Here is a 14,631-nt window from a genome sequence, read left to right as displayed (position 1 = left end):
GCGGGGACCTCCTCCTCATCACTCATTATGTCCATCTCTATCGTGTTCTCTGCCAGAATTAAATCTGGTGTAAGGTCCTCATCTCCTTCATCTTCTTCTGGCAATAATGGTTGCGCATTACTCAGTTCAAGAAACTCATGGGAAAATAACTCCTCTGACCCCAGTGAAGAAGGGGCACCGGTGGTGGAGGAAGTGTTACGTGGGGTGGCCATAGCAGTGGAGGATGAGGAGGATGTTGTGGTAAAGTTAGAAACGGTAGAGGATGGGGTGTGCTGTGTAAGCCAGTCAACTACCTCTTCAGCATTTTGGGAGTTCAGGGTCATTGGCTTTTTAAAACTGGGCAATTTGCTAGGGCCACAGGATTGCATAGCAGCACGGCCCCTAGCACGGCCTCTGCGTGGCGGCCTGCCTTTGCCTGGCATTATTTTTAAAAAAACAACAACAACAAAAACTCAGTTGGTTTTTCTGGAAACGATAATACACACAGCTAGATGGCAGTTTGAAGAAAACAGTGTGCAAATAATGCCTACAAGGTCAACGTATACACAGCGGTGGATACGGATTACGTAAAATATATGAATGCTGCTTGAAAAAAAGTAACTCAAGTGGTTTTTCTAGAGACGATAATATTATCAATATTTAGACAAAATGTGAACAAGCTCACACAGCTAGATGGCGGTTTGAAGAAAACACTGTGCAAATAATGCCTACAAGGTCAACGTATACACAGCGGTGGATACGGATTACGTAAAATATAAGAATGCTGCTTGAAAAAAAGTCACTCCGGTGTTTTTTCTGGAGACGGTAATATTATGGATATTTAGACAGAATGTGAACACGGGCACACAGCTAGATAGCAGTTGGTTGAATAACACACTGGGCAAAAAATGCCTACAGGGCAAATAATGCCTAAAAGGTCAACGTATACACAGCGGTGGATACGGATTACGTAAAATATAAGAATGCTGCTTGAAAAAAAGTCACTCCGGTGTTTTTTCTGGAGACGGTAATATTATGGATATTTAGACAGAATGTGAACACGGGCACACAGCTAGATAGCAGTTGGTTGAATAACACACTGGGCAAAAAATGCCTACAGGGCAAATAATGCCTAAAAGGTCAACGTATACACAGCGGTGGATACGGATTACGTAAAATATAAGAATGCTGCTTGAAAAAAAGTCACTCCGGTGTTTTTTCTGGAGACGGTAATATTATGGATATTTAGACAGAATGTGAACACGGTCACACAGCTAGATAGCAGTTGGTTGAATAACACACTGGGCAAAAAATGCCTACAGGGCAAATAATGCCTAAAAGGTCAACGTATACACAGCGGTGGATACGGATTACGTAAAATATAAGAATGCTGCTTGAAAAAAAGTCACTCCGGTGTTTTTTCTGGAGACGGTAATATTATGGATATTTAGACAGAATGTGAACACGGTCACACAGCTAGATAGCAGTTGGTTGAATAACACACTGGGCAAAAAATGCCTACAGGGCAAATAATGCCTAAAAGGTCAACGTATACACAGCGGTGGATACGGATTACGTAAAATATAAGAATGCTGCTTGAAAAAAAGTCACTCCGGTGTTTTTTCTGGAGACGGTAATATTATGGATATTTAGACAGAATGTGAACACGGGCACACAGCTAGATAGCAGTTGGTTGAATAACACACTGGGCAAAAAATGCCTACAGGGCAAATAATGCCTACAAGGTCAACGTATACACAGCGGTGGATACGGATTACGTAAAATATAAGAATGCTGCTTGAAAAAAAGTCACTCCGGTGTTTTTTCTGGAGACGGTAATATTATGGATATTTAGACAGAATGTGAACACGGGCACACAGCTAGATAGCAGTTGGTTGAATAACACACTGGGCAAAAAATGCCTACAGGGCAAATAATGCCTACAAGGTCAACGTATACACAGCGGTGGATACGGATTACGTAAAATATAAGAATGCTGCTTGAAAAAAAGTCACTCCGGTGTTTTTTCTGGAGACGGTAATATTATGGATATTTAGACAGAATGTGAACACGGGCACACAGCTAGATAGCAGTTGGTTGAATAACACACTGGGCAAAAAATGCCTACAGGGCAAATAATGCCTACAAGGTCAACGTATACACAGCGGTGGATACGGATTACGTAAAATATAAGAATGCTGCTTGAAAAAAAGTCACTCCGGTGTTTTTTCTGGAGACGGTAATATTATGGATATTTAGACAGAATGTGAACACGGGCACACAGCTAGATAGCAGTTGGTTGAATAACACACTGGGCAAAAAATGCCTACAGGGCAAATAATGCCTACAAGGTCAACGTATACACAGCGGTGGATACGGATTACGTAAAATATAAGAATGCTGCTTGAAAAAAAGTCACTCCGGTGTTTTTTCTGGAGACGGTAATATTATGGATATTTAGACAGAATGTGAACACGGTCACACAGCTAGATAACAGTTGGTTGAATAACACACTGGGCAAAAAATGCCTACAGGGCAAATAATGCCTAAAAGGTCAACTTATACACTACTACAGCGATGGATACGGATTACGTAAAATTTATTATGGCTGCTTGAAAAAAGTCACTCCGGTGTTTTTTCTGGAGACGGTAATATTATGGATATTTAGACAGAATGTGAACACGGTCACACAGCTAGATAACAGTTGGTTGAATAACACACTGGGCAAAAAATGCCTACAGGGCAAATAATGCCTAAAAGGTCAACTTATACACTACTACAGCGATGGATACGGATTACGTAAAATTTATTATGGCTGCTTGAAAAAAGTCACTCCGGTGTTTTTTCTGGAGACGGTAATATTATGGATATTTAGACAGAATGTGAACACGGGCACACAGCTAGATAGCAGTTGGTTGAATAACACACTGGGCAAAAAATGCCTACAGGGCAAATAATGCCTAAAAGGTCAACTTATACACTACTACAGCGATGGATACGGATTACGTAAAATTTATTATGGCTGCTTGAAAAAAGTCACTCCGGTGTTTTTTCTGGAGACGGTAATATTATGGATATTTAGACAGAATGTGAACACGGGCACACAGCTAGATAGCAGTTGGTTGAATAACACACTGGGCAAAAAATGCCTACAGGGCAAATAATGCCTAAAAGGTCAACTTATACACTACTACAGCGATAGTAAAATAAAAAAAAGTTAAATAAAAAAAGAATGAATATTAAAAAAAAAAAATTAAAGTTGGTGCTGCTGAACTACTAGGAGCAGCAGATTAGCACACCAGTCCCACTCCCCAACACTGCTAGACTAATAGCACTGGGCTCTTATAGTAGTAGTAGTAGTAGTAGTAGTAGTAGTAGTAGTAAAACAACAAAAAAATAAATAAAAGCAGTCCTTACAAGGACTATTGCTATTGCAGCAGTCAGCAGATGAGATCAGAAGCAGGACAGCTGCCCACTGCAGCTACATACAGAGCACTGCAGTAGAAGGTAGATTACTAGCCAGCAAAGCTACCTAAGCTTAAATGTCCCTCAAACCCCTGCAGACTTCTGTCCCTCCAATAACAGAGCAGTATCAAAACGATTACTAGCCAGCAAACTTTCAACTGTCCCTGAAATCACTAACAGGCAGCAGCTCTCTCCCTACACTATCTCTTCAGCACACACAGGCAGAGTGAAAAAACGCTGCAGGGCTTCGGTTTTTATAGGGAAGGGGAGTGGTCCAGGGGAGAGCTTCCTGATTGGCTGCCATGTACCTGCTGGTCTGGGGTGAGAGGGCAAAAAAAAGCGCCAACAATGGCGAACCCAAAATGGCGAACGTCGCGCGACGTTCGCGAACTTCCGGCGAGCGCGAACACCCGATGTTCGCGCGAACAAGTTCGCCGGCGAACAGTTCGCGACATCTCTACTGAAAATCCTCAAACGTGTCGGCGGGATTAAACCATAATAGAATCAAAAATAAAATAAGCTTTATTTTCTGGCAAGGAATCGTTCTATAGAAATCAATGTGGACCTATTTCAAAGAAATATCCAAATCCCTCTCTACTTTATGCATTTGTCTCTGATGAATGCAGCATTTTGCTTTCATACTGATCCCTAGTGCTAGGCAGATTGATCAGTGGATCAGTGCACAACCAAGATAAACACTTATTTTTCATCCCAGTAGGATGCTCAGCCTTCCCTCCAGTGATAAAGCTTAGTTCCCATCTCTGTAAACACAAAAATATTGGATCTTACTTCTTTTAATAGAGTTCCAAACAATGGTCTTTCTATTAACCATTTAACTCTGAATGCTCTACTGCCTAAAGAACCTTTTTCCAAACTACAGAACTGACCCCAGGCAAGGGGCCCATAGAAGTAAATGGAGGAGGCCAGCCATTGTGAAATATAGGGGTGGTTTCCAGTTTGTATTTTTGGATACTGGCAGCAATGTTGAAGGGTAGTTGTGCCTTCATATACTTTTTAACCTCATTTTATGCTATGGCCCCCCATAGCATAAAATGAGGTTAAAAAGTATATGAAGGCACAACTACCCTTCAACATTATTGACCCTTGAACAAATATTGATCTTGAAGTCTAAAAATGTATGGTTACCCCAACCCCAATGAAGAGGAAAAATTCTAGGATGGCCCTTTAAGAGCAATTTTCTTGGTAGCAGCCTTGATGGTTGACGGAGAAAGTTCTCACAAGTTCTCTGTATGGCTTGAGTTTTAGATACTCAAGCCATACAGAGAACTTGTGAGAACTTTCTCCAGGCTAATGATCATTTAAAGAAAACCTAGAACTAAAAAGTCCCAATTGTGTAGGCAATTATGAATAATATATGCTTCTGTTTCACATTGGGAAAAAAATGTACATTTTCTTTAAAACTGGACCCTTTATTGGAGCTCCCTATTGATCTGCTATGGCCCTGTCCATGTTTCAAATGAGGGGTGGGCGTGTTTTAACGGTCCCTGACAGAAGCACAATAGGAGGGCGATAGCCAATCACGGCCCTGCAGTCACACAAGCAAATCCAGGGGTGTGTTCCCTATCAGTTCAGCATAGTTGCTGATCAGCATTATGCACACATTTTTTGAGAACATTTCTTCTGTCTTTTAAAGAGTTTAATACAATGGCACATTTTTCCCACACACTTTATCCCCTTTAAAATAATCCTTAATATTTACCTGCTTCATCTTAATAATGTAGGGTACTGGTAAATTAGTCTCCCAGTATTATTTAGCAGGCATTCCTCTAGTGTTATAGACACCTAACTGGGTCCTAAAATTCAGTTAGGAGGGGGACCTGTTCCTATTCCTGCTTAAAGCTATGCCCCTTGGTGTTAACAATAGTAACCAGTAGATGGCACTGTGCTAAAGTATAAAGTCCAGGGCAGCCATGTGCTCAGGGTCCATCTTGTGCTGGCTCTGGCCTGAGCAGGCAGGCAGAGCTCGAGTGGAACCTAGACAGGTCAGGTCTAGTATGGATAGGCTACTCACCTTAAGAGGTCACTCTAGGAGTGACAGCTAGCCAGGCTATTTAGCTAAGCAGCTTGAGGCTCCTCTGAGAATTGTGAGTGGGATTATGATCCCGGGTACTAATTGCCCAGAAGTAGGGACTAAGTTTACAGACCTAGGGATGTGAGTTTCCCCTCAGATTTCACTTAGAGAAAAGGCTGAAAGCTGGGTGTACCCTGAGTGGCTGTGTACATTGTCCCCATACATGTGGGGGACAGCTACTAACCAAAGGTGCTGTGAGTATATGCCTATCCACTGTTGATATATGATCCTGTTTGCTTTGTATATACACTCATTGAGGATTGTTATTGCTCAATAAATATGTACTTTGGTTAAGTTATGAGAGCCAATGGCACCCAATTGTTACAGTTACATTACACCCACCCATTTGCGAGGGCTTACTCCCTAAGATGTAAGGTCTCATCCGGAGCACAGTATTGGGAGTGGAGCTCATAATCAGAGAATGGTGCAGTCAATTTACTATAGCGTTACAATAAAAATAGATTGTGGTTGATTTTATTCATGACAGGATCTGGGAAACACATTGTCTACCTTTCTATGTCCCACCTCACCACCACTAAATGGAGCACTTTTAAGTTTTTTTCTTTCCTCCGGTTTGCCCATTTTGATTTTATATATCTATGACCTTGTTATGAGGCCTGTGGGACTATGTCAGTTATTATACAGATTAGTGTATTTCTAATTATTATTTCTTTTAATCAGGTGAAGAATGCAATGTTATCGGGTGCCAAGGGAATCATCCTTTACTCTGACCCAGCAGATTACTGTGCTCCTGGAGTAGAACCATACCCACATGGTTGGAATCTCCCAAGTGGTGGAGTCCAACGAGGAAATGTCCTTAATCTGAATGGTGCAGGAGACCCACTGACCCCTGGCTATCCAGCAAAAGGTCACTATTTGAATAATTACACTGGAGAATAATGCTTAAACACACCATAAACAGTAAATTAACTGCACATCAAACTTTCCTCCAAATGTTCCCTAAAAACATTATCTGCTCACTTTTCTATTTTGTTGACCTCTTGGTTTTAAGGACACATTAAAGTGAATTCCTTAACACAGTGTCTGATTGGGTTTCAGGGGCCAAACTGAACTGATGGATTTGTGTCCCAGCGACCCCGACCAACCCTGTCCCTATATATGACTATGTAGACTGCTATGTAGACTATGTAGACTCCTTAGGTCCTTCTATTGCTTTCTGGTATAATTGGAGCAAATTTTATGTAGATATTTGGCACTGATGGTTATACAAGTAGCACATGTTTTTCCATTGAAATGAAAGGTGTAACATGTTGTACTGTGATGTGTTTGCTCCATCTGTACATTTGGTCAATACTAAGAATATATAGGGTCACCACAGTGCAAGAGCTATAATATTACATAAAAAGGATCACGTCTCATGCGGCTGTTTCTTCAATGGAGTTCAGTTGACCTCCATTACTGGGCAAGGATACCATACATGGATATATGTAGATCCAAAGGCAGATATAATGAGTGGTCTCCTAAGCAGTTTTTCCTGACACCCTAAGGAAAAAACTGCATAGAGTTACAGCTTTAACTCTAATAACCTTTTGGTTGAATTAATAATATTGATGGCACTTAACTCTTTTTATTCTGGTTGATTTTTCTGTAATGTTGATTTAGAACAAGGTGTGCTATGCAGAATTTAGCAAATACTGGTTTGATGTAAAGAGTCAGCTCACATACAAGTTGTATGTGAGGAAAATCTCCTCAGGTCCTATTATTACCTTCCCAGTTCTTCATAGTCCCTTCTGAGGTCCTACTATTCCCTCCTGAGGTCCTTCTACTTTTCCAGGTCCTACTGTTCGCTCCCCATGTTCTTCTATTGCCTCCCCGGGTCCTATTATTCCCTTCCAAGATCCTTTTTGTTCCTTTCTGAGGTTCTACTTTTCGTTTCTTAGCTTCTTCTATTCCCTTCCGAGTTCCTACTATTCACTCCTTAGGTCCTTCTATTACATCCTCAGGTCCTACTATTCCCTCCCTAGATCCTTCTATTACATCCTCAGGTCCTACTATTCCCTCTCAAGGTACTAATTTCCCCTACTGATTTAAGTGTATCGATCTGCACAAAGAACATATACTCTTCAATACATAGGCTCACTTAATACATCATAATATTGTTTCTGATCCACCAGTAGCATAGACGTTCAAAATATTTTAAATGTTTGATTCTACATTTATCCACAGAGTTCACATACAGATATGAGGCTGATGAAGGAGTGGGCCTTCCCAGCATTCCTGTTCATCCTATTGGATACCGTGATGCAGAGGAAATACTCAAGTAAGTTATTGGACTTTATCATATAAGTAGCTTTACTAATGTCTAAAGCCTTGTTCATGCTTTGAATCTTGAAGTTACTATTTTATTTAGAAATGTAAACGTGATGTGCAAAGTGCAATTTAAGGTGCAATTTGCCATATTTTTATCCAGAATGCCCCTAACAATTCCACATAATTGCAGCCACAAAGAGGAGTTCTGTCATACTGTACACAATTACACTGAAAATTGGACACATATCCAGCATGTGTTGAAAATGTTTTAGCAAAATGTCAGGGCTGTGTAATTGGAACACAAATTTTGACGCTGGCGACATTTGGCGCAATTGCCGCAGGTGAAAAAATTTGCCCATCACCATGCATAATTAATGAGGTCTGCTGTGCCTATTGATGCAACCCACAGTGGAAACCCTGGAATCAGCTCCAGCTTAAAGGTGCTGGTAGTTCTAGGGTTTGCCTGCATCAATAGATGCACTTGTGTGACTAGGAATGAAAAGTTGGGACAACCGCACATCTTTAGAAGTATCTTTAATGAATGTCGACAATATATCCGCTATTACGCCTACCTTTCTGTTTATTTGCTGTTCATATTAATAGACTAATGGGAGGAGCCTCACCACCAAGCTCTTGGAAAGGAAACCTTGATGTTCCTTACAACATTGGGCCAGGATTCCTACAAAATGTTTCTACAAGGTAAGACAAAGACAAATTATCTTCATTTCTATGAAAATCCATAGGAGTGTATCAATATTGCTAAAGAATAAGCTGTACCACTACCTGCTCATCATGAAGGGGGCAGAGAACAGAGAAAGCCTCACTGTTATCATTTTGTCACACTGGGTTGGGGAAGCATGATCCTTCCATTGGCTAATTACAAATGAAAGCAGTTGTCCAGCCTATGGAAGGATTGTCCATCTCGAAGGTCAGACTGGGCCAACAGGGCACTAGGAGAAAATCCAGTGGGTCCGAGGCTTCCCTGGCTGGGATGGTGGTGGCACAGGAATTTGCTTTGAGAAGTTGGTGAGAATGTAAGTTTAGTAATGGGATAAGGGTGGTGGCCCTAGTATGACACTGACCACCTCCAGGCCAGCATGACTGACACAACTGCAGAAGATCCTTTTGCCATGTTGGAATGTAGCTTAGGTATGTACTGCTGTGCTGTAGGTGGCTTTGGGGCACTTTTGGCTAGATAGTTTTGTGCCGCAACATATAACTAGTACGGACATGTTAGAATCTGTGCCCCACTCACTATGGAGAGAAGAGGGACTTCTAGTCCAAGGACCCATCACTTAACAATGGAACAAGGTGAAGAAGAGGTTGTAGTATTCTGTGGAGAGTAGGAAAATGGTTCCTAAGAGTAACATGGCTTCCTTTCAATCTGTGAAATCAGTTATGTGTAAAAACAAATTATATTTATTTCTAGAAGTTCAGATAGTGTTTATGTACATTTTATAAATCCAACTAAATTAATATATGTCAAAAAGGAGGGGTATATTTTCCCTTTAAGTAAGATGGACAACATCCATGTTTGTTGTACAGATTGCATTAATGTTATGGGCTCTCCTTTGAATTTCTCCAGCAAAGGGCGTTTGACCTTATAAAAATGTCCTGGGTGGATGTACACGTGTCATTGTGACAAAATCAACATTTTTTTTTAAGTAACCTTTAAGGAAAATGAGCTTTTAAAAATGGCAAATTCTGAAGAGACGGACAATACAGAAGCATCATCTTCTTTCAAGCTGAAATTAGTTTTCCTTGTCCTATAACTGATGTCTCTCCATTACAGAAAGGTCAGGATGCATGTCCACAGCAACAATGAAGTTACCAGGATTTATGATGTCATTGGCACCATCCGGGGAGCTGTGGAGCCAGGTGAGGGGAATAGAATGCTCTATATAGAGTCTTAATGGTATTCATTCACAAATACAATCTCTATTGTTCTAAATTGTTCTATTCATTTTTACAATTTCAACCAGATTTTTTATCTACATTTTTTTTAGATTTTTATTATTGATAAATCTCCCAAATTCATGTTTTGAAAAAATGAGAAATCAAAAGTTTGAACCACAATATTGAAAAAAGTGGTCTCGAATTTCATTACATAGGTTCCTTTGGGCTATGGCACACCTGATCTTATATTTCCACCATTGCACAATTAGTGGGATGGCCCTTAAAGGAAGGTATAACTTTCCCAAAATACTTGAAGAGACAGATTAAGTATGGAAAATATAAGGGGTTGTGTTCACTAAGGCTGAAAAAGACACATGTTTGGGATTAGTGAGCCATCCCCTGTAGAAGAGTGGTGGGTCGTGATTGAGCTCTCTGTCCCAGAAGCAGGAAGAGAGAGATGATCTTGAGTTGTTTGGGAGAGCAGTGAAAAAAACACCTAAAGTTTGAAAGGATAACAGAAATATGTTACTTTTTTGGCTGAATTTAACCTAATAGGCCGAGGTCCTGTGAAAGAGCAAGTTTTCTAGAGTTTCCCATTGCCAGTGGCCCAGTCTATCCTTGTTTCAGACAACACACAAATATGGTGCAAACATAGTGCCTAGATTTTCTCTATATTTTAATTTAGGCAAAGGGATTTTTGTACTATATATATATATATATATACAGTGGTGTGAAAAACTATTTGCCCCCTTCCTGATTTCTTATTCTTTTGCATGTTTGTCACACAAAATGTTTCTGATCATCAAACACATTTAACTATTAGTCAAAGATAACACAAGTAAACACAAAATGCAGTTTTTAAATGAGGGTTTTTATTATTTAGGGAGAAAAGAAATCCAAACCTGTGTATATATATATATATATATATATATATATATATACGTGGTGTGAAAAACTATTTGCCCCCTTCCTGATTTCTTATTCTTTTGCATGTTTGTCACACTTAAATGTTTCTGCTCATCAAAAACCGTTAACTATTAGTCAAAGATAACATAATTGAACACAAAATGCAGTTTTTAAATGAAGGTTTACGTTATTAAGGGAGAAAAAAAACTCCAAATCTACATGGGCCTGTGTGAAAAAGTGATTGCCCCCCCTTGTTAAAAAATAACTTAACTGTGGTTTATCACACCTGAGTTCAATTTCTGTACTCACCCCCAGGCCTGATTACTGCCACACCTGTTTCAATCAAGAAATCACTTAAATAGGAGCTACCTGACACAGAGAAGTAGACCAAAAGCACCTCAAAAGCTAGACATCATGCCAAGATCCAAAGAAATTCAGGAACAAATGAGAACAAAAGTAATTGAGATCTATCAGTCTGGTAAAGGTTATAAAGCCATTTCTAAAGCTTTGGGACTCCAGCGAACCACAGTGAGAGCCATTATCCACAAATGGCAAAAACATGGAACAGTGGTGAACCTTCCCAGGAGTGGCCGGCCGACCAAAATGACCCCAAGAGCGCAGAGACAACTCATCCGAGAGGCCACAAAAGACCCCAGGACAACATCTAAAGAACTTCAGGCCTCACTTGCCTCAATTAAGGTCAGTGTTCACGACTCCACCATAAGAAAGAGACTGGGCAAAAACGGCCTGCATGGCACATTTCCAAGGCGCAAACCACTTTTAAGCAAAAAGAACATTAAGGCTCGTCTCAATTTTGCTAAAAAACATCTCAATGATTGCCAAGACTTTTGGCAAAAAGTCTACCAAAAAATCCTGAAGGAGAATGTCCGGCCATCTGTTCGTCAACTCAAGCTGAAGCGATCTTGGGTGCTGCAGCAGGACAATGACCCAAAACACACCAGCAAATCCACCTCTGAATGGCTGAAGAAAAACAAAATGAAGACTTTGGAGTGGCCTAGTCAAAGTCCTGACCTGAATCCTATTGAGATGTTGTGGCATGACCTTAAAAAGGCAGTTCATGCTAGAAAACCCTCAAATAAAGCTGAATTACAACAATTCTGCAAAGATGAGTGGGCCAAAATTCCTCCAGAGACTGTAAAAGACAAGTTATCGCAAACGCTTGATTGCAGTTATTGCTGCTAAGGGTGGCCCAACCAGTTATTAGGTTCAGGGGGCAATTACTTTTTCACACAGGTTTGGATTTCTTTTCTCCCTAAATAATAAAAACCCTCATTTAAAAACTGCATTTTGTGTTGACTTGTGTTATCTTTGACTAATAGTTAAATGTGTTTGATGATCAGAAACATTTTGTGTGACAAACATGCAAAAGAATAAGAAATCAGGAAGGGGGCAAATAGTTTTTCACACCACTATATATATATATATATATATATATATATATATATATATATATATATATATATATATATATATATACTATACATTTATTGCACCCTAACTAAGCTTGGTGCCTATATTTTCTCTATGTATAAAGACAAATGACCAATAGTAATTTTTTTGCAATTTGCAGTATGGAATTAAAAAGTACCCAATGCTGTGGGGGAAAAACCCTACTAGTGATGGCCTGAATTTCTCCCGTTTCGCCAAAAATTTGACAATATCCCGCAAAATTTGTGAAAAAGCCAAAAATTCATAAAAAATTTTGGATGCGCGTCCAAAAAGTCGATCATTTCAATTTTGACACCAGCATTAAAGTCAATGGGCATTTGAATAGTGTTGATGCACGTTGATTTTGACGAGAACAACTTTTCGGGCGCACGTCCAAAATGTTTTGAATTCCCTGACGAATTTTCAAGAATTTATTCGCCGGCGGCGAAATGTGGAAATTCGCAGCGAATTCGCGCCAGACAAATTAATTTACCCATCACTAGTTATTACTTCTGGCATCTGAACCCCTACAGTACACAGGTACTAAACCACACAAGCGCAGTTGCCAATATCAACCAATCGGGCAAATTCGTTTTTATGTTTATCCGCAGATAGGTACATAATATTGGGTGGTCATCGAGACTCTTGGGTCTTCGGAGGCATAGATCCAACGACCGGAGCAGCCGTCCTGCAAGAAATCACAAGGAGCTTTGGCAAAAAAGTGAAAGAAGGTACTAAAAGTTTGTATGTCTAATCTGGGAATAAGTAACCTCTAAATCAGTGATCCCCAACCACGTTGCTCCCCAACCCCTTGGATGTTGTTTCCAGTGGCCTCAAAGCAGGTGGATTGTACATAGATTTGTTCATTTTTGTGATGTAGGCTGACATTTTTACTGGAATGCCATGTGATTTTCTTGGCATGCCAGAGGTTTGTTGCCCATGTTCTCTGAAAGGCATACTAGTTAAATAGGGGTTCAAAGTTGTGCTCTGGAAAGCATTCACTAGGTTAGTGATCCCCAACCAATGGCTCATGAACAACATGTTGCTCACCAACCCCTTGGATGTTGCTCCCAGTGGCCTCAAAGCAGGGGCTTATTTTTGAATTTCAGGCTTGGAGACAAGTTTTGGTTGTATGAAACCAGGTGTAATGCCAAACAGAACCTCCTGTAGGCTGCCAGTCCACAAAGGGCTACCAAATAGGCAACCATAACCTTTATTTCACACCCAGGAACGTTTTGCATGCTTGTGTTGCTCCCCAACTCTTTTTACATTTGAATGTGGCTTACAAGTAAAAAAAGGCTGGGGACCCCTGCTCTACAGAGTAGGACTGGTCTTCATGAATGCCTGTTAATATCCTGGTGGGCCCTCACTTTCTCCACTAATTTTAGGACTAAGGACCTTTATTCTGTTGCTTTAGGGATCACTACACACTGATCTTTTATTCCATAATTGTTTCCTTTATTTGACCAGCACCTAAGACCTGCAGCCATTGGTTGAGCTATAAAGAAAAATTTAATCTGCACCTTATCAGCAGATAGAGAATTAGGGCAGAGATACACGCACAGATTCGGGGAGATTAGTCGCCCAGTGACAAATCTCCTCTTCTTCGGGTGACTAATCTACCTGAACTGTCTCCCGCCTGCTAGAATGTGAATCGCCGTTGGGATTTAGTGGGCAATTAGTGCGATTAATTTTCCGAAGTCACCCAAAAATGCCTTACGTGGAAACTTCGGGCGACTTCGGAAAACAAAGCGCTCTGAGTGCCATCCAATCAACGATTTAGATTCTAGCTGGCGGGAGGCAGTTTGGGGAGATTAGTTGCCCCAAAGAAGAGCTGATTTATTGCCGGGTGACTAAATCTCCCGAAGTGTGTGTCTCTGCCTTTAAAGTTACTTATGCTGAAATAGTCTCCTGATGCTTCTCTGCTGAGTTTAATCCCCCCCCCCCGTCACATTCAGAGCAGTAGATAGAACAGCAGGGGGCGCTCTTCTTACTAAGTATTGAAATTAACAGTGTAAAACTGCTAATATCATCAAATGAAATGGGGGTCACTGACCCCATCTAAAAACAAATGCTCTGCAAGGCTACAAATGTATTGTTATTGCTACTTTTTCATTACTCGTCTTTCTATTCCGTCCCTCTCCTATTCATATTCCAGCCTCTTATTCTAATCAAAACATGGTTGCTAGAGAAATTTGGACCCTAGTAACCAGACGGCTGAAACTGCAAACTGGAGAGCTGCTGAATAAAAAGCTAAATAACTCAAAACCCACAAATAATGAAAACCAACTGCAAATGATTGCATAATATCACCCAACAAAAACCCATTTAAGCATCAGGAAAGCAGGACAGAAATCTATAGCAATAGGATTATAAGTGGCTGTGTTGCCAAAGACTGAAAGGGCTTTATTCAGTAGCAGCTGATTCTTCCGCTTCTTTGTGTTGTTGTGTTGCAATAGCCCCAGGTGTAACTGTGGAAGCTGCCATATAGTTTACACCACTACTGCTGTATCTATGTATAATTCAGTGTAAATGAAAACAAAATTAAACAGAGGGTACAGTTGATTTCTACT

General features: G+C 40.4%; 1 protein-coding gene across 2 annotated transcripts in view; it reads left to right on the top strand.

Moving 5' to 3' along the window:
• Window positions 1–14,631, top strand: part of naalad2.S (N-acetylated alpha-linked acidic dipeptidase 2 S homeolog) — a 57,642-nt gene that overhangs the window by 24,768 nt on the left and 18,243 nt on the right. For both annotated transcript variants that reach the window (XM_041584588.1, XM_041584589.1), the window contains 5 exons: window positions 6,218–6,404; window positions 7,724–7,817; window positions 8,411–8,506; window positions 9,600–9,685; window positions 12,670–12,789. In XM_041584588.1, the coding sequence (XP_041440522.1) occupies window positions 6,218–6,404; window positions 7,724–7,817; window positions 8,411–8,506; window positions 9,600–9,685; window positions 12,670–12,789 (583 nt within the window). The remainder of the gene's footprint in view (window positions 1–6,217; window positions 6,405–7,723; window positions 7,818–8,410; window positions 8,507–9,599; window positions 9,686–12,669; window positions 12,790–14,631) is intronic.

Source organism: Xenopus laevis, chromosome 2S, assembly GCF_017654675.1.
Source record: "Xenopus laevis strain J_2021 chromosome 2S, Xenopus_laevis_v10.1, whole genome shotgun sequence".
In the NCBI taxonomy this organism is placed as follows: domain Eukaryota; kingdom Metazoa; phylum Chordata; class Amphibia; order Anura; family Pipidae; genus Xenopus; species Xenopus laevis.
Note: the sequence above shows the minus strand (reverse complement) of the source record. Positions and strands in the feature narration are given on the sequence as shown.